This window comes from Phasianus colchicus, chromosome 21 (assembly GCF_987193195.1).
Source record: "Phasianus colchicus chromosome 21, bPhaCol1.hap1.1, whole genome shotgun sequence".
In the NCBI taxonomy this organism is placed as follows: Eukaryota; Metazoa; Chordata; class Aves; order Galliformes; family Phasianidae; genus Phasianus; species Phasianus colchicus.
In genome coordinates, this window is record NC_143456.1 from 4410666 (window position 1) to 4429648 (window position 18983).

Genomic DNA, 18983 nt, shown 5'->3' on the forward strand with positions numbered 1-18983 from the left:
CAGTGTTGTGCTAGCCACTAATCAGAGGCAATTTTTACCTTGTTCCTCCTCTTACAGGGACCAGATGATATTGGGATCTCTGGGGCTGTGGACTCCCTCATTCTACTATGTCCCCAAGGGCTATGTTTTGATAAAGGCTAGCAAAGGGTAATTGGCAGAATTAGGCAGAGAAACGATCCTCAAGAGGCTGAGAATCTGGTAGAACTGGATGGAACCATTTGCTCGGCTGAGCTGAGTGATGGGAGCTCGCGGTGCTGCGTGGGAAAGTAGGAGTTGGCTGTGCTGGATGGAGAAGTGGTGCATCCGAAATGTAACATGTTTATGGGTTGCAGGGACGTTTTGCAGAGAGCAGGCATCTAACCCTAGAGGTGTCTTTATTCCTTGCAGTCTGAAGTGTAGTAAAACTCAAAGCAGAGGTAGAACTGATGTCAATAATCCAAACTGGCAGCAAGATGCATATTTTCAATACAGTGGTTAGCCTTGGATGCAGTTTGCAAAGGAAACCTAGGCTGTCTGGCTCTAAAGCATCTCTCTGAGAGACAAAGTCCAGTTAACATACATAGTTTGGCTCGGGACCGTGAGAGATTCCCGACCTGCGATGCACAGGTGTGGGGCTGACACTGCAGGAGTCCCTGCAGAGCTTGTGGTGAGCCTCGATTCCTTTCGTCCTGTCTGCTTCCTTGTTTCATGTTACACTACACCACATCTTGACCGTGTTTTTCCCCCATCACTTCTCCCAGCAGGGATGGAAAGCAGCCTCTAGACGTGAGACTCTCCCAGTTAGGGGGTGAGTTTGCATGGCTGTGTTATTCTGCACTTGGATTGGGGTCAGTGAGGCATTAAATGTTCCTACAGCACGGAGGAACAAAGGAATGAGGCTGGCCCTATTGCTGTGGGGATCAGCCTTGGGATTTTGACGTTGGTGGGAAGCAGGGCACAGACAGGAGGATGTTGGCTCTTGGCTTCCTTGGCAGGGAGGCTTTGGGCTCCCTCCCTTCAGTTCAGGGATGCTTAATCTCACTGCAGATAGCCATATAAAAAGTTGCCCAGAGGAGCAGTGGATCCCCTGTGCCTGGAGCCATTCACAGCCAGGTTGGAGTGCCCAAGGCAGCCTGAGCTGCAAACTGCACGTGGCAGGGGGGTTGGAGCTTGATGATCTTTAAGGTCCCTCCAACCCAAGCCATTCTATGGGTTCCATACCTTGCTGTGAGGAGTTTATCCGCACTACCTGTGTGTCTGTTCCATGGCTTATTAGATGTGGGCATGTTTTACATCTGGGCAGGGAGGGGAGGTTCCAGCAAGGACCTGTGCACATCTCCATGTCCAGCAGCATGGTACCAGGAGCACCATCCTCTGCAACCCCATAGAGAGCCTTGCTGCTGAAGGAGAATTCCTTCTTACTGGGGTCGTTTCAGTCTTCAGGCTGCACTAGTAAAATGTCCGTGGTGCTTCTAAAAATAATGGATAATATATTTCTAGCAAAATGCATTGCATCCAAATCCAGCCGTTCCCTGCTAAGCCTTGCTCCGACAGAGAGAGATGGATGGAACACGGATCTCTCAGCTCATGGCTGCCTGTAAATAAATGATCGTGATCTAATTCCATCTGCTAACAGAGCACAGGCCGAACTGCAAAATAGATCCTTGGCACTGTGAGAGAGCACAAATCCCCAGGCTGAGAGCAATTATGTATAAAATTAGTTGTTGGTGTGGGAGTATGCATGTGTGAAATTTTAAATAAAACAAGGTGAGTGTTGTGAGATGTTTAAGAATAGAGCTGGGTGAAAAATGGAGGGTTTTTGGGGGGGGGGTTCATTTGCCAGACCAAAAAAATTGGAAAGAAAAATAATTTGGGATGAAGTGAAATGAAAACATTTAGTTGTGTTCTTTTTATTATTATTAATATTTTTTATTTGCATATTTATTTAGTTTGATGCAACATAATGAGTTAAGTATGGTTTGGGGTCAATCCAGATTATTTCCTTTGACCCAAAGTAAACTATTTAGTTTCACTTAAAGTTATTTAATCAGTTCATTTCATTTGTAATTTAGGTGAATTTTGAAATAAATGCCATTTCGAGAACAAAGACCGAAAGAGGTCATTAAACTATGAAAATCATTTTGAAAAAATCTGGAGAAAATATTGCAGATTTTTTTTTTTTATAAAATGGTACCTTTTTTTTTTCCCCCACTCAAGGCCACCAGGTTTTTCTGTATTCTTAATTAGTAGTTATTCCATTTTGTGATAAAATTCCTTTCCTATCCATTATAATGGATATATATATGTATGTATGTATATTAGTGAAAAAGATCACAAACAGAGAAACGCTGACAGTGATGGAGGTCTTCTAGAAGAGATGTTGGATTATCTATAATGATGCTAAACCTGCAAAAATATTCTAGAAATGTGCTATTTCCTATTGATAGGCAGCCTAATAAATTACCATTCATGAATGAAACCGAAACTTTGCATTCCGTAAAATCTTGATGTCAAAACTGGGAGGAAGCAGAACGTGGTCAATGAGATCTTTGAATGTCGCAGAGCCTCAGGTTCCTTACTTGGGAAATACTTTGATGACAGTAATGGCTCTTTCAGTGCTGCTGGTGAACTCAGAGATATGTCGTGTGTTGAAAGTGAGAGCCTTCTGTTTTGGGGTACTTGTGTGACCAGAAAGGGACTGAGAAGACAGATGGTCATTACCTGAAGTGCTGAGGGTAGGAGGGATGCGGTGAGCTCTGCGTTTCCCTGTCGGGTACCTGGAGTGGATCCCAGCATTGCTGCCACGTGAGGCCCCAGCAGGACCCCACTGCTCACCCAGCCCAAGGCTCCCATTCCCTCTGCAGCCCCATGGCTCCCAGCCATGCACTCCCCTCCTCCTCCCGTGCCTGCTGTCAGCCTGGTGCCCTCCACATGTTCCACTCCAGAGCCATGGACATGACTGATACCAAACAAATACAATTAATAAAGTCTATCTAGCCAACATCTGACTCTCATTAGAGGAAACGTGTTGAAAAAACAGATCCCAGGTTGGCTGTGATTTATGGCTTGGGCCTGCTATCCTTCACGAGCACTGGCGAAAGCTGTTGCAAAGGGCCAGAACATAAACTACTTAGGGAAACTCGGTATCCATGTAAGGAGGCAGAAAGGGTCAAATCAGACAAATTAAAGAGGGGTGGATGTGCAAGCTGGGCTGGCTGTCCCCCACCGAGGGCCACCTAGGCAGGCGCAGGAGGTCTGTGCTCACATTTCTGCTGTGGAATTTGACTTGAAATTTCTTCTGGTGTCTGAAAACAACACTGCTTCATTTTTTTTTATTTCCTCCAGCTAAGCTGTGTGCACGTGTGTGGGAACAAGTGGATGGAAGGGGCACTGGTCCAGTGGTTCATCATGAGTGTCCAAGTATAACATCTCTGGTGGGGTTTGATAGTGAGGTTTAGATGACCTGGGGATGGTGATGCTGCTGTTGTCACCTGAGGAAACCACATTGCTGTTCCACTGCTGCATTCTGGACATCTTTATCACTTCTCATCCCTTGTCTGCTCACCACGTTGACAGTAGAAGTTAGCAGTGCTTCCTGCTCCCCTCGGGAGTTTTGAGCTTCATTCTTTCCTCCTTGCGAAGGAACACAGTTGCCTGGATTAATTTAACTGACTTTACTGATGCTCTTCCAGATTTGTTCAGAGACTACTGGACGATGAAATTTTCTCCAAACTGGGCCATGCTCAACTTGTGTGTTTGGGATTTGTAGCACCGTGCACTCCAAACCACCCCGTTGCATGGCAAGGTTTGACTTTCTAATAATGGCAAAATATGACCTAGAAAAATCTGGCTGCAAAGGTTTTATTTGTTTAAACAAAGGCGTTGTGATTCCAGAATTCTCTCCCCTTTCATATGCTATAAACCACCTCCTCCGCCTCCTCTCTGAAATATGAATTTTGGAGCAATCTATCATGAAAAAGAGAGACAGAGCCTTGATCCCTTGACTTCAGTTGAGCTGTGCAATTTATATCTACTGAGCATCTGGCTGCAGGAAAACCAAAAGCCCTTTTAATATTCTGCAGAGACTCTGGGTATACAAATGAACGTGGGCTGTCAGAGCTGAGAAATGGGGCAGAGATGCCAAGAGGTTTCTTTGCCATTTCACAGCACTTTCTGACCTGCGGCCCCGTGCTGGAAGTTGGCCTGATAATTTTACTCCCTTCAGTGCCACTGCGATAATGATGCTGAAATCATCCCCGTTGGTATACAGCTGTTATCACACCTTTTTTTGTTAATTCAGGCAAGGAGCTGGAAGACCTGTGGGGCTTTCAGCCTTGAGCAGACAAAATGTGCAACTGTTTAATCATGAAATTATGCTCACGTTGCTCGAGCAAAGTAGGCATGCCAAGTGTAGCAGGACACGTTCAAGAGGATGTTCAGTGCTCTCCATCACTTGTCATAGGAGCAGATCTAGAGCCTGGTGCCTGTTTGGGCAGCACTGGAGGGTCCGTTGAAGACTGATCAAATGCAGGAGCCTTTGGATCGGAGCTCATTGGGTCACCACCAATATGGGGTGTGCGACCTGCTGTCTTCCAGCACACTGAGTCTGTTTCCTCTATGATATTTTGCAACTTCCCTGTCCCTCTCATTGTGCTGCTTTACCCACGTAACCAGTGTGGGGCCGGGGACAGGAAGGCAGGGGTGACAGCAAGATGCTATGGAGACAGACTGGGTGACATATGATACGCTGGTACGGTCCTGTGGTTGTTATCTCAATTATTTATCCTCCCTGCTGGAATATTTCTGAAACAAATCCTACCATGTGTTTTAAGGTTGGACTTCACAGAGTGAAATCACAACTCTTTCCTCAGAGTTGAGCTGGAGAAATACAAATCTGCCAACTAGGAATAGGGGGGAAATAAACGGTGGTTCTGTGTAGCAACAAGTGATGTATCTCTGTAGAGACAGAAAGAGTCTGCTCTGGACTTTCAGGTCACAGAGCACATGTATTTGACCCAGTGCTACATGCATTGTGGAATAATGACGTGAGATTCTCAGGCTGGCTTTAATGAAGCAGAATGCTTTATCCCTGGTCAGAAAATCTGACTTTACAGTGTCGGGCCTTGGAACCACCAGCCATCAGGATTAAGGTAAGAGTAAATACGTAAGTGCAGAATAGTTACGGAAGGTATTTATTGTCTTGATTTCTCACCATCATCCTCAGGCTTTCTGCAAAGACAAATAATGACCCCATATCTGGAAATGACCTGGTCCCTCGTGTGCTGTGAATGCAGTTTGTGTATCAGAGATGCTAAGTGTTGGTCTCACTTTTTGTGTTTGTGAGCATCATCCATCTGCTGGTTAGCTAGATAAATGTCAGGGATTTGCTGGCAGGACAATTTTCCTCAGTTAAGCATATTGTTTTGCATTAGGATTTCCACTTTCTGGATTAGTTAAATGTCTTTTGGGTCTAGACTAAGTACTTTGGGTGTGGATGGGGGTTTCTGGGCGCTTTGAGAAGGACAGGATGAAAGTTCAAATCTAGCTTGGGTGCTATGTAGTTCTCCTGAGGGAGCTAGGCTACATTTTCCCAGCATTTCCCAGTTATCACTAATAATAAAGAGGACTTCTAGAGATGCTTCAAGAGCAGAAGGGCTGCTGGGCTGGTGCTGGTTGGAATGTCCACCCCTTGGGCTGCTTTGCCCTGCACACAGGGGTGGTACAAGCCCTTTTTTGAAGCAAGCTCTCCAAACAGAGCTTAAATGATCAGCGTGTCTCAAAATCTACACCAGAGGTGGTTTTCAGGCAGTTCAAACCAGTCTCTCTGAAACCTATGGGAGTCATTAGTATGTGCAAGCCAGCAGAAGGGAGAATAGGACTCCATATTTTATTAGCTCTGTAACACATCTGGTACGCCTTTTGGCTCTTGGGAGCACTGGATTTATTTTTCCTTATCTTTCTATGGGGATGAACAAGATCAAAAGCATGAAGCTGGTTGCACACAGAGCATAACTCGCAGTTTCTCACACTGCAGGCAGATCCAGACCAAGAAAGCCTCACCCATTTCCTTCCCAGTGGGACAACACACCAATGGCACTTGTGTATCCACACGCCAGTTCAGACCAAGAAATGCTTTTGTCCAGGATTAGTTGTGGAGAATAACAATAAGCAAATGTTATATGTTGTTAAAAGAAAGTTCGTGTCAGCGTTGACCTGTGAGGAAATCTCTCCATCAAAGCATGCATGAACCATCAGATGCTTTGTTTGCAGAATGTCCGGCACCATCGGTTGGAAGCTGTGTGTCTGACCCCTTTGGGGAACTGCTCAGATCCCCAGGGAGGGTTTCTGTGATCCTATGGGGTCAAGAAAAGAATTGTTTTGGAAGGTTTACGCAGTGGGGGTTTGGTTGCTGTTAGTACTCAAGCAATCTTCTTGGGCTGTAAATCACTGCTGAGGAACAGCCAAACTTCCTGGCCCTCCAAGCCACGTACTAAAATCTTTGTATGGCTGAGAGCCATCAGTGCATACCATGTGCTCCATAAAACCGGGAAGAGTTTGTGGGTGAAGATTTGAGAGGTTCCTCAGGGGTCCTCTTGCAGAAGGGGACATGGCTTGTTAGGGTCTACAACTGAATGCCAGGTGTCCTGGTGGTGGTTGGGTAGGGCAAAGCCCACAGTCTCCTGAACATTCATCCCATTCCTCTCTGTAGGTAGGCAGTGTGGTTACTGAACATTCTCTGCATCAACACAACTTCCTCGGAGCCACACCTGCACAGTTTGTTCAATGGCTCAAAAATTATGGGTCAGCCTTCCCAGCCCCATATACTGGCAGTAAGTGCTGCTTCAGTGGCCATTAGGGAACCCAGAAACGCACCCAGAGACGTGCATCCCCTCTCTGGGACGTGAGCTGGTGGTGATTGATCACCTGAGTATGGGTAGTTTACTTTCTGTAATGCTTTATGTTGCAAGTCATTTTCCCTTTTTAAAACCAGTTGAGCTTCAGAAGTTGTGATAGGTGAGCACACCGTCTGGAAGGCTTCTTGCTCACTGGGAGCAGGCATCCAGCACTGCAGCGAAGTACTGGGAAAGTGCTTGGTGATTAAATCTCTGGTCAGGGCTTCATCTTCCTTCACTCACTTTAAAACTGCTGAAATGAAAACAGAGGCAAAGCAGCAGGCCTCCTGTTTAGATAAGTGATGTCCTTTGTACCAAGCAATCATTTTAAACAGCACTCAGAGCCCATTAAGCAAACGTTTGTTGTTGGTAAGGCATCCTGTCAAGACCCCTTTGGTGGCTGCTGCCTATCAGTTGCTTCTATGCAGCGAAGTGAGATGGAAACCACTTCATGCCTCAACCCCAGGATCAGTTTTGTTTTTTCTTGCTGCTGCTGAGACTGATGAGTTGTTGTGGGGGTGGTTACAGAGCCTGGGGATGCAGTAGGACCCCGCAGAGATGGGGGTTCTTTATGTGCATTGCTTCCTCTGGTATTTTAGCAGGATTGGAGCAGTGGCCGTGCAGCCTGGTGTCCTGAGGTGGGAGCACAGCCCCTCCACTGCCAGCAACAGAACACATCTCTGCTGGTGGTAACAGGTTGTAGTGGTTGGCAGCATAAAAAATCCTAAAACCCATTTTTCTCCCCATACCTTCTGCCTATTAGGCTGGTTTTCAATTCGGCAGCACTGAACAGCCCCAGACAATATTACAGAAAACATGGCTGTGGCTGCTTACCTGCACAATGGCACCAGATACTTATTTTCTTCCCTGCATAACTGATCTGAAAGCACTTTGCTGTGTGCTTTGGATTGAAAAGGGATCTGGGTTTGCAGAGTGAAAACTATGGATGAAAATGCAAAGTGCATAAAGATTTCACATGATGTTGTTTTGTTCTTTGCAGAATGCATGAACTGCACGAGATTAGCAGATATGACCGAGAGGCTGAACACGCTTGAGGCCAAGGTAAGGATGTACCTTTATTCTTCAGGTTGGCAAAAGATTTCTAGGAGTTGCTGGAGAAGAAGGTGGGGAGTTGGCAGCCCTTGGATAGATGAGGTGTCTGTCCTTCTGTCTGTGCAGCCAGCAGGGACAGCAGAGCTCAGCTGCTGTGCACCAAGAGGGGATGTAAAGCAGGGATTCCCCTGGCTCAGGAAAGAAGTAAGCTCCTATGCTGGTCTGTCTCACTCAAATGCCTTGTGGAACATTACCAAGCAGAGCACAAACCAGAGCAGTACAGGTTTGCAGATTTCTGTGAGAACAGTTGTTCAGCCTGCTCTTCAGTTGCCATCCATTCCTGTGGTTTCAGCCCTTTTCTCAAATATGGGAGGCTTTTACGCACAATTTAGTGGAAAAAAATGTTAAGGGGAGACCTTCACGTTGTGCTTTTTTCCTGTGAATCGTTTTAATTTCTACCTACTGGGATTCGGATGAGTTGTTCCAATCTAGTTACAGAGACGCTGAGTCAGTCGGTCCGCTTTGATTTGGGGTCCCTCAGTGCCAGCCCCATCCTGGCTGTTGGATGTGGTGCTTTGGTTCCTTTAAGGCATGTGCTGCTGTTATTATTCATTAACAGATGGTTATCAGTGACATAAAAGAATTTGGGGAGAAACCTTTGGTGGGGGGAGGTTGGATGTGTGGTGGTTTTGAGGCCGGTGCATGATAGTCTGGTAATTTGGGAATTGTCTGAGCTGAAATGAAGTGAGCAATGTTGTCTGGAACTTCCTCAAAGCCTTCGCAGTTATATTTCACTTCGGGGAAAATGAAAGGGGAGGGGGAATGAAATTGTGGGGAATTGTGAATTGTTCGAGTGGAAACAACTGTTGTAGTGCAAAGGACAGAGCTGAGCTGGGCTGTGTTTCAGCGCAGCGGGACCTGGCAGGTGGGTGTTCTTTGGCAGCAGCGAGCTGGAGGCGTTGCGAGAGGAGAGGGGCTGGTGACCGACCTCTGTGCATGCAGTCCTGAGTCCAAGTAAGACACGGACCAGCCTCAGAGAGATGTAAATCAGCACTCTGAACTCAGCCTGCAGCCAGCTCTACCTTCCTTCCCTTCCCAGGGCTTTCTTCGTTTGACTCACTGGAAATTCATAACTAAGACCCTGTTTTGAAGTCCTGACAGCAGAGGACCTGGACTCTGCTTGCTTGCATCAGACAGCAAAGTGTAAGAGGCTAAACCCAACTTTCACCACAGACCTGGCAGGACCTGGTGGAGTGGGAGGCAGCTCCTGTCCTCCCAGACCCCCTCAAGAATTCTTAGCCCACATGTGAAAGTACACCCAGGTCAGCAGATTTGTTGTACAGGTATGAAGGTGGCTTAAATCAGGTGTATAAAGTTCTTGTCACCTTAAAGCAGCTCTGGTGTTGGCACCACTTGCCCAATGCCCACGGTATTTGGGAAGTGCTGCCTGCTTGCCTTCTGCATAGGGGCTCTGCTGAAGGCAGGAACACATCTCCTGCTCTAACCTGGGGCACATGTGCAGCAAATGGCATTTTCCCCTGCTTGGCAGACCTGATGTGTTTTCTCAGAAAGGCTTTGTGTGTTGGCAGCCGTCATGCTGCATACTGCTCTGCATTTGGGAGGGAGCGCTGAGCTGTCAGCCAGTAAACACAGTGCTGACAGCTGAAGGCTTTGCCATCCTGTGAAGCCTTTGACATGAGGACAGTGAGAAAGATGTATGTGAGCTCCAGTGCCAAGATGGAACCAGCTGGACCTTTGAAGGGTTTTGGTGCCATTATCAAGCAAAGCCCTTCTCCCCACCTTCCTGAACCTGGGACTTTCATAACTCACACTAACATATCATAGAGTGACAGCCTCTTGCTGGAGGAATTACTTGAATGCCAAGACCAGCTGTGGCCCTCCAAGACTCCAGGTAACTGGAAACCAGACTGGATCAGCTGGTGGAGCCGCTGAATTCAAGAGACATGGGGCACTTTGGTGGTGATGACCTTTGGCAGCTCCACCAGCTGAATCTGCTCTCTGTTTTAGTGCTGCATCACTGTGCAGTCCAGGCACCTTGTATTGCTGAGTGGACACTGCTGCTGGAGGTTTGTCTGGCCTGCAGGAGGACTGCTGTCATCTGTTTTAGCCATGTGAGCATTCTAAATGCGAGCATTTGTGTGTGACACCTCATTTTCACTGTAGTTTGAAAAGTTACAGCTTGGAACGCTTGCGTTTCCAACTTGACCTTTCTCTAGCTAGTTATATTCATTTACTTCTTAGCCAATTACAAAAGCAAGGAAAATCCCTGAGCTCTGGGGAGATAATGAGGCAATTTATGTTGTTGTTGAGATGGGTTTCCTTCTGTCTTGACTATGCTCCCACAGAGACCTAAGTTGTGAGCAAAGCTCATCAAAGGGTTTACTTTTAAGGAGGGAAATGAGTTATCTGTTTATACTGTGATGTGCTAAAGATAATATAGCTGGTAGAAGTGCATCTTCTACAGCACAGCCTAACAGTGATGATATTCATCTGCTGGCTTCCACTTTGTTTGATAAGCTGTGGGTGCAGTGCAAAAATTGATGGTATATAGCGATTAAATGGAGAGTGAAGCAACATTACATGAACACAGATGCTATACACAGGAGAAATATGCTGATTTGCCCTTTTTTCCAGGTTAATTTAAGTTCATTTTGATCTACACAAGCAGTGCAGTGACCTCAGTTGTTGTAATTCAGCAATTGTTAGCATGGTTGAAAAAGGTGCTTACATTCATTTAAAACAGTTTGTATTCCTGCTCTGGATGTTGGAGAAGGATCTCTACTTTTCATCAAGTGATGCTCAGTAAAGCAGTCGTGTCTTAATATGCCTTTGGTGAAAGTGTCCACAGGATAGCTGCTCCCTGGAAGCTCTCATTCCTGAAAGGATGAGGCAACGTGTCTTCTTGAGAATGAGAAAGTACAGAACTCCTTAGCCCTGCATGGGTTGTGGTTGGAGTATCCTGTGTGGGAAACGTCGAGATAATCTCTGGGTTATTTATGACAATCCCAAATCAAAAGAGAGTCTGCATTCCAGTGGTGTGAGGGGGCACTTGTACTTCAAGAGTGTAAATCAGAAAAGGTCACCCATGAATGGCTTTGCTGCTTTTGTCCTTTTGAATTTCAACCCAGCATGATCACGCTGAGCTCAGGGAATGGTCACAGGGAGGAACAGCCGCCTCAGTGGAGCTTCAAACAGGTCTGGCCATGGTGCAAGGATATGCAAAATGCAGGTTTGTCCTCCGGTGGCTGTGAGGAGTAAGGGTACGCTAAACCAGCTGAACAACCATGGAAGAACAGGCTGCAAGTCCGCTGTTTCTTCTTTCATCCCTCCTCTTCTGGAGGTCCCTACAGCTGTCCCCCTAAAGTGGGGATGTGACTAGAAGTGCTCTCATCTCTTTTTATTACAAGGACAAGTTGGTTCATCCAACTTGTAAGATCAGCGTCCAAATGAGGTAATAAAAGTAACACTCTGATTTTTGTAATATGAGAGTTGGATTAGAAAGTGAGAGGCGAGAAAACGGAGTGGAAAATGACTCATTAGGGAGTGCTTACGTTGCCTTTGGGGAGGAGAAGAGACTGAGATGTGGCTGAACTGTGGGGCAGAACAGATGCACCTTGTGCCCTCCTTAGTGCTGCTATAGGCTGCCCTTGTGGCTGTATGAGATGTTTGTGTGTAACGGGAAGTGAAGGGAGGTGGAGTCTGGATCCATCCGTATCTCCCTGTTCAGAGTTACATGGAGTTGGCCCTTTGCATTTGCTTGATACTGCAGCCATTGGCTACCACAGGTTTGAAAGCTTGGCTGATAGTGTTGAGTTTGAAACCTACAGGTTGTGGGAATGTACATGAGGCAGGATGGTGGAGAGGCTGGAGTTGAGAACGAGAAAACGTGCATGGAGGGATACAAACTACCTCTTCTGCAATCTGCCAAACCTCGCTTATCTCCTATCATGTCTTGCCCACCATGACTACAAGTGTCTCACACCCTACTTTTATCTCAAATGAAAAGCTTCTCCTCATGCCACCACGCCTTCCTAAAGCTCAGCCCTTCTTTTCTGGCATTCCTGGGACCAGGACTAAGCCCAGATAAACTGTGCTAAAGCTCAAAATTGCTGCAATGTCAGGAGAGACCAGAGGTGCTGCCCACCCACCTCCTGCAATGCTAGCAGGAGGGCAGGCAGCTGCCTAAAGCTTTCTGCTCAGCTGGTTCTCCACAACCCCAGTTCTTTTTAATGAACTGCACCACGGAGTTATGGGCAGTGGGATATTAATCCCAGCTTTTGGTTGGAGCTCGAGTGCAGCATTTGATCTGAGTTGATATAAGCCAGTCTTATCTCCTGACACCGCTTTTGAGAAGTTCATGGCATTTCATTCACAGCTTTAATGCAGGGAGATAACATTACATATCTAGTGTCTGATTGATTCATTGTGTGATTGATAAATGACACGCATATTTTTTGCATGAAAGCAGTCCTTGTAATGTGATTCCCTACGCAGAAGTTTCCAAAGGGTTTTAAAGAAAAACTTTGTACTGTACAGAAGTTTGATCAATACATTGCTATTTATATGAAATCACCCTATTTATGTAGAACAGATTACCACACAGCACCTTCACTACCCATGTCTTTTGATTACGAAGCACCATTCCTTGGAGTTTTACTACAATGAAATGATTTTCTATCTGCCTGCTCTTCCAAGCAGCCATCTGTGGTGTTTTATGGGGCCGCCTTTTCCTTCTCTGATAGACACTGCAACAATCCCCTGCTGAAGTGTGGAAGTATTTGGAAAACAGAAAATGTTTTGAGGTACTGTAGCGTGGCCAAGGGACTCAAGGGGTGAAAGCCCAGTGGCTTGGCTGTGAGGCTGAGTGGACAGTAATGGTTGCCTGATATTTGAAAGATCTTTGTGGATATTCCATGCTGTGTATTTGATCACACTAGCAGTTATTTGTTTTCCTTCTGTTCTGAATGGGGAGGTAGCCTACATCATCTCTGAAGTTTCCTGATGACCTGTGCAGAATCTGTTCTTGCACTTCCAACAAAGAACTGAATTTCAGGAATACTTAGTCTATTTTTTGCAGGTAGTTCTATCTAGGAGCAAGAACAAACTGAAATTAATCCCTGCAAAATGTTTAAACGATCTGGTGAGTTTCTGTAGTCAGTTAATGTAACAACAACCCTAAGAATAAAACTTTAAAAGTGATTTTTAAGGAGAGATGATGAAACTAAACTTGGTGGGTGAACTGAATTTTGTATCTAAAGGTCTTAATCTGAGCTGCCACATTTTTCGGACCAGCAATACTCATGCCTCTGTTTAGCAGGTACTGGCCTTCCTCTGATGTGAGCGTGCCTCTGTCTTTCAGAATGACAGTTATAATCCTTTCATTCTCAAGCCTAATAATTTTTGGATCTTATTTCTTATCACTGCTGGATAGAAGGAGAAATCTGTCCCCTGAGACAGTTGCATGTGTTTGGCGAATGTTGTCAATAATTTGCCAAAACTACAAAAACATTTAAAGACCTCCCTCTCCACCACCCCATCCTGCCAAGTGTTTTAGTTACAAGTTTGGCATTTTTAGTCAAATATATTTAATATTTTCATAAAATGACTTCGAACAATTCAATTTTCCTTTAACATACAACTTAATTTGCCAAGCAAGTTCTCTGTCTGCATTAGGAAGTGCTTTTGGTGTGTTTACTGCCCGGGAATATTAAGTTGGCAAGCTTTGGTTTTAAGAGAGGTACTCTTGTGAATAAAATGTAGGTAATAGCAAGGGAGGTACACGAGGAGCCTATGAGATGTATGAATTCAGGTCCTTTACTGCATGTTTGGGCACAGGATTAAACTTCCACTCAGCTCTCAGAAATTCTGGTGGCGCTCCACAAGGAAAACAGGATCCAAAAAGTGACTTGGGGTCCTTTTTCCTGACCAGGAAAGAACCAAGCCTCTCATTTTTCAAGCTGTGCTGCTTCCTTCCTGCAGCTCCTCATCTGTAGCCCAGTGCAGGAGAGGAGCACAGAAGGCAACTCAGCCGACTGGAGCTGGCTGATGTGAACGTCTCAACCAGAGCTGAGTGCTTCTCACCTGATGGGAAGCAGAGCTGATCTCAAAGCCATTGCTGGGAACAGATGTTACTTTCTCAGGACTGACTTCATCTCAGGCTGGCCTGGCTCCATGTCCGTAGCACTGCTACATCCCCAGCAGGTGACGAGCAATAAATTGGGCAGAGAGTAATGATGTGATTTTGAGAGTGGAAGGTTATAGCTCCAGTTTATTTTTATCAGGTGTTTTAAAGTAATGGTGGGGAGTCTGATTTCACTCTGAGCTCCTTTGTGCAATTCGCTCTGCAGTGAGCTCTTAGCACGGCATCGTGAGCCCTGTTGGATCCTTTCCACATCCCGCTTCTTTCCCTGGCTCTAAAATGCAGGGGTGCCAGGGCTTTACAGCAGCAAAGGTAAATCTCCAATCTGTAACAAGAGCTGGCGAGGCACTGGAGCAGGCTTCTCAGGGAGGTGATGTGGTCACTATCCCTGGAGGTTTTAGGAAAAAGAGTAGATGTGGCACTGAGTGGCCTAGAGCAATCACATGAGTGGCTTGATGGTCGGACTGGATGATCTTATTGGTCTTTCCAACCTTAACAATTCTATGATTCTAAGTTCCCCAGGTGCCTCTGAGTGCAGCATCACAGTGAGGGAGTGCCAGTCCTGCCTTGCGGCTGCTCTCTCAGGCAAAGCCCCAATGGTCTGGTGATCTGCTGAACTTTGACTGGACTTCATCTAGTAGGTTGGCCTTTGATTTTGTGCTTTCTGTGTCTCCCTTGCAGAAGATGCCTGCTGATGATGAAACAGTCACTTTTTGCCACCTCTTTTTTTGGAAATCCTGTAGAACTATACGAGGAAACCATGTACCTTTGCAGAAGGAGCATAAGTTGTGTTACCTATGGATCATCAGAAGCCTTTTTTTTTGGTCTTCCATGCAATAGCTGATGACATAAACTTTACCTTTTGGTCTACATTGGGTCAGTACAGTGACATCAGCAATTGCTTGTGGTGTAATTTATCAATATGATGAAACTTTCTCCATTCACTAATTGTCTAGTCTCCTTTGGCTGTAGCCTCTAAGATGCTGTAAAGATGAAGTCACCCCAACTCTCTGGGTACCCAGTCCATCAGAATGTAGTGGACATTTACTGAATGCCTTTTGGCTTTCGAAACCAAACAGCTGTGTCTGTATTAGAGCTTTGTGTTCACAGGTCTCAATACTACAAGAGATGCCATTCGCCATCAAATTTTGTAAAGCTCCCTGTTTAGCTCTGTGTCTGAATGAGTGATTAAAAACTTCTTACATTTTGCCAAATAATTTGCTAGAAAGATAAATCCAGCAAGTTATGCAATTACCATTATTAATCAAGTCATGTCTTTACGAGATCAAGGGAATCTTATTTTACACTTGAATTTTTAGCTGATGAGCTAGGTTCACGCAGTTTCTTTCCCTCCTTTTCAGAAAGGAATGGAGGGGAGTTCATTCTGTCAGTGCTTCAAGAGAACAGATATCCCCTGTTTATTTATTAATAATATCTATCTGGATTATGTCGAATGTTCCCCCCTGCATTTCCATGGGTTTTTATCCAAAGAAAAATATTCTGAGCCCCGCTGTATCCATTTTGAAATCGCTGGGAGCACGGCTGCTGTTCTAGCTGTTTCTAGCACCTACTAGTTACAGGACATCAGGAATGCAAGCAGAGGGCAGATGATGGGAGGAGGCTGTTTTTGTGAAATCTTCTTTTGATGTGTGCAAACAACCAAAATAGGGTTCTTGACAGTCACTGTAAGCCAAAAAAAAAAAAATCCTCTAACACTGACCATCTCAAAAAGATGAAAACCTTCCTCCCATTTCCATTGTCCCCAGGCTGAGCTTTTGATCTGACGCAAGAAATGTGGTATGTGTCTGAAGTTCAGAAAGTTTATGCTGGCAGATGGGAAAGAGGGAGCCGGCTTGAGCGGGCTGGGACCGAGCTTCAGGCACGGAGTGCTAACGTCCCACTGAGGGCCCTGATGTGAGCAGGCCGTGCTGGGGAGAGCCAGGTCTCATGCCATGGGAGAACAGTGAGTGCCAGGAGCTGCGGAAGTGAGCCTGGGGCCTGGTGGGACCTGCAGAGCCCTCACAGCCATCACCCCTGCCCCCGGCACGGCCTGCAGACCGCTCAGCCAGGCGCTGCATCAGGCCTGCTCCTGCAGGCAGACCTGGCCCTCCTGTCCTTCCAGTCCGGCTCAGCCGAGCGGGAGGTGGGGTCTGGAAGGCAGAGGCAGGCCCTGTTCTGGTGGGACCTCTCCTGCCAGAGGCTCTGGTTCAGCACGTCCATTTGTGCTCCGATTTGACTTTTTGTTTCTGTACGTGCGAAGAGGCAAAACTCTGAGTGCTGTGCTGACTCGAGGCCATCCTTCCCCTTGCGCAATGCAGTGCAAGTTGGGAGGAAAGTTCTCCACATCTTGAGCAGTGATCTGCCCTCCTGCCACCATCAGCAGCAAGCTCAGATTCCACCCTTTGCACCACCTCTGTGCCTTCTGCTTGGCTGCGTGACTGATGTGATCCACGGCTTCAACACACTTCCTTTATGCACTGTTTTCTGCTCCTTTATTTTCCCCACAACCTTTACGTTGTGGGTGGTGAGAGGTGGGCACTGCCTGCAGTGAGCATTCCCACCCTTTGCTCTTTGCCACCTTCCTCTCTCCCTCAACCGTGTGGACTAGGAAATACTCAGCCTTTAATGCAGAGACTCTAATACATTGCACATTTTGCTCATTTGCTTTCTGGCCATGAGCCCCTGTGGTATCATTTTCCAGCAGTTTACTCAGAGGGCTAGAAACTTTCTTTTTTTGGTTAATGAAAGTGGGAATTCTCCCTGAGTCCCTCAACTAGGGCAGTGGCAGCTTTAAGAAAAACAGAACGTGACAGATAATAGATGAACGTCTCCAGAGCTCTCATAAGGACCTGGTTTGTGCTGCATGCTGTGCTAGCTTACAAAAGGACACTCCTCGCCGAGAGAAGTGTGTTTGCACTTTGTGAATGTGACTGAATCCCTCGTGCTTCCCCTCCTTCACTTTGGCTCTCTGGATCTCACGGATGTGAAAGCTCTCCTCTTTCTCGTTTACATCTCTTGGACACGTTTTCAGGCCTAATCATAAAAACTAGATTTTCTCACAAATTTCAAGTCCTGAGGCTTCCCAATCTCTTGTCATTTTGTGCCCTGGGAAAATAAGCTTGTTACTATGGCTCAAGCCCTGGTGACCACAGAGTACACTCAGCCAATCTATAAAAGCGCACACTAGATTATTTCATGCATGCCTTTAAGTCCTTTACAGCGTTTATCAGCAATGCGCTCATTTGAAACATGTTTTTTTAATGAAAAGGATACCGTTGCCACTGTTTAGTGTTGATTATGTGGTAACACGTTTTTATTATCACCCATAAAAATGATTTGGAGCTGTTCCTGCAGCCGGGCTGTGCTAGCTCTGCTCACACTGCCCCGGGGTTGCAGCCCTTGCAGTTTGCTGCTCTCTGACCATGGGTTTACTGTCACCTCATCCTGCAGCACTCCTTGGTGCTGAGTTGTGTCCAGCACAGCCTGCCATCCTCTTGCCACAGCAGGAGCATCCAAACCATGGCCTGGCTCTGGTCCCTCAGTTCACCACCACACCGATTGGTTTTGCCTCTATTGCTGAGTCTGCTTTGGCAACGCTGTTCAGGTATTTTGCTGGGGAAGCAAGAGGATAATATAACAGCATATAGTGACTCAGAGAATGCCTTCCATGCTCACTTGAGCCCCACGTCAGTGGGAATTAAGCCCGATTGTGGCAAGGCACATGCTTGAGTGTTTGTTGAACTGATGGCATATTTCCTTCAGCCTGACAAATTACAGGGTAGGAGCATAGAAGTGGACGAGGCATACGGAACCAATTCCTTTCTTGCCTTGCATCCGAGAAGCTGTTGGATAGAAGCAGGGCTCACAGTGGCCTGATTCCTTTCGCTTTTTTATTACTATTAAAGTGAGGCTCTGGACCCAGGAACAATGCAACAAAGGAGGAGTTTCCCTTGTTTGCAACAGCTGAGGTTCAGTTCCCCTGCACTTATGCTAGCTCCCAGTTTAATTAGTTTCTGATTCAGTTCTGTCAGGCCAGTGCATTCTGCAGGAAGTTCATCATTCCTGGCATTGCTGTAATTCTGGCTCTCACCAGGCCTTGCAATAAAGAAGTGATAAACCCCATAATAATTGCAAGTTAAAAACAAATGAGTGGAGCCAAGTCACTCACATTTATAATTGCAGTCTGACTTCATTATGTAAAGATAAATGCAGCATGTAAAAACTGAAACTTCTAGGGATTTAGTGGAAAATTTGAGCTGTATTTTCTTTTATTTCCCCTACCAGTAAATCAGGATTGGATTTGGTGGTTTCCTGTTTGGTACTAGTGCTATAACAAATCACAATGATGCACTCCTCAAACTGTTTTCTGATGTAGAGTTTACTGGGGATGCTGAATGCTTGGATCAAAACTCTTGTTCTGGAAACCTCAGTCCTGCTCCATGGGCACCCTGTTTCCCACCTGGGCTTTGCCAGGTGAGTGTAGGGCTGCCAGCTGTGCATCCCAAGCACAACTCCTTGGCTGCCCCACAGGGCAAGCAGTTCTGCCCTTGGCTTTTCTGAGCTGCTTCTGCCTAGCGAGTGGAGTAAAACTCATGCAATGGAGCACAGGGGCTTGGCTATCCTTGCTTAGTAGTTTGGGAGGCAGGGGGAAGGAGCATTTAGATTAAAACAGAGAAAAATATTGTATAAAAACCAAAAATATTGATTACAAATTGCAATGACCATTCCCCTGGGCTTCACTTTAACTGAGTTTATCAGCAGGCAGTGTCAACCTGGACCCTCCATCCTCCATTCCTTGTGGATATTTAGGGACATGGTTTAGTGGGCACAATGGTTATGGGTTGACTTGAGAGTTGTAGTAATGATTTCCAACCTTTATGATTCAACAGCATTTAAGC

The 18983-nt window shown here is 46.1% G+C and overlaps 1 protein-coding gene across 9 annotated transcripts in view; it reads left to right on the plus strand.

Moving 5' to 3' along the window:
* COL26A1 (collagen type XXVI alpha 1 chain) overlaps positions 1 to 18983 on the plus strand; it is a 160604-nt gene that overhangs the window by 109517 nt on the left and 32104 nt on the right. For all 9 annotated transcript variants that reach the window (XM_090122378.1, XM_090122379.1, XM_090122374.1 and 6 more), the window contains one exon: positions 7873 to 7934. In XM_090122378.1, the coding sequence (XP_089978504.1) occupies positions 7873 to 7934 (62 nt within the window). The remainder of the gene's footprint in view (positions 1 to 7872; positions 7935 to 18983) is intronic.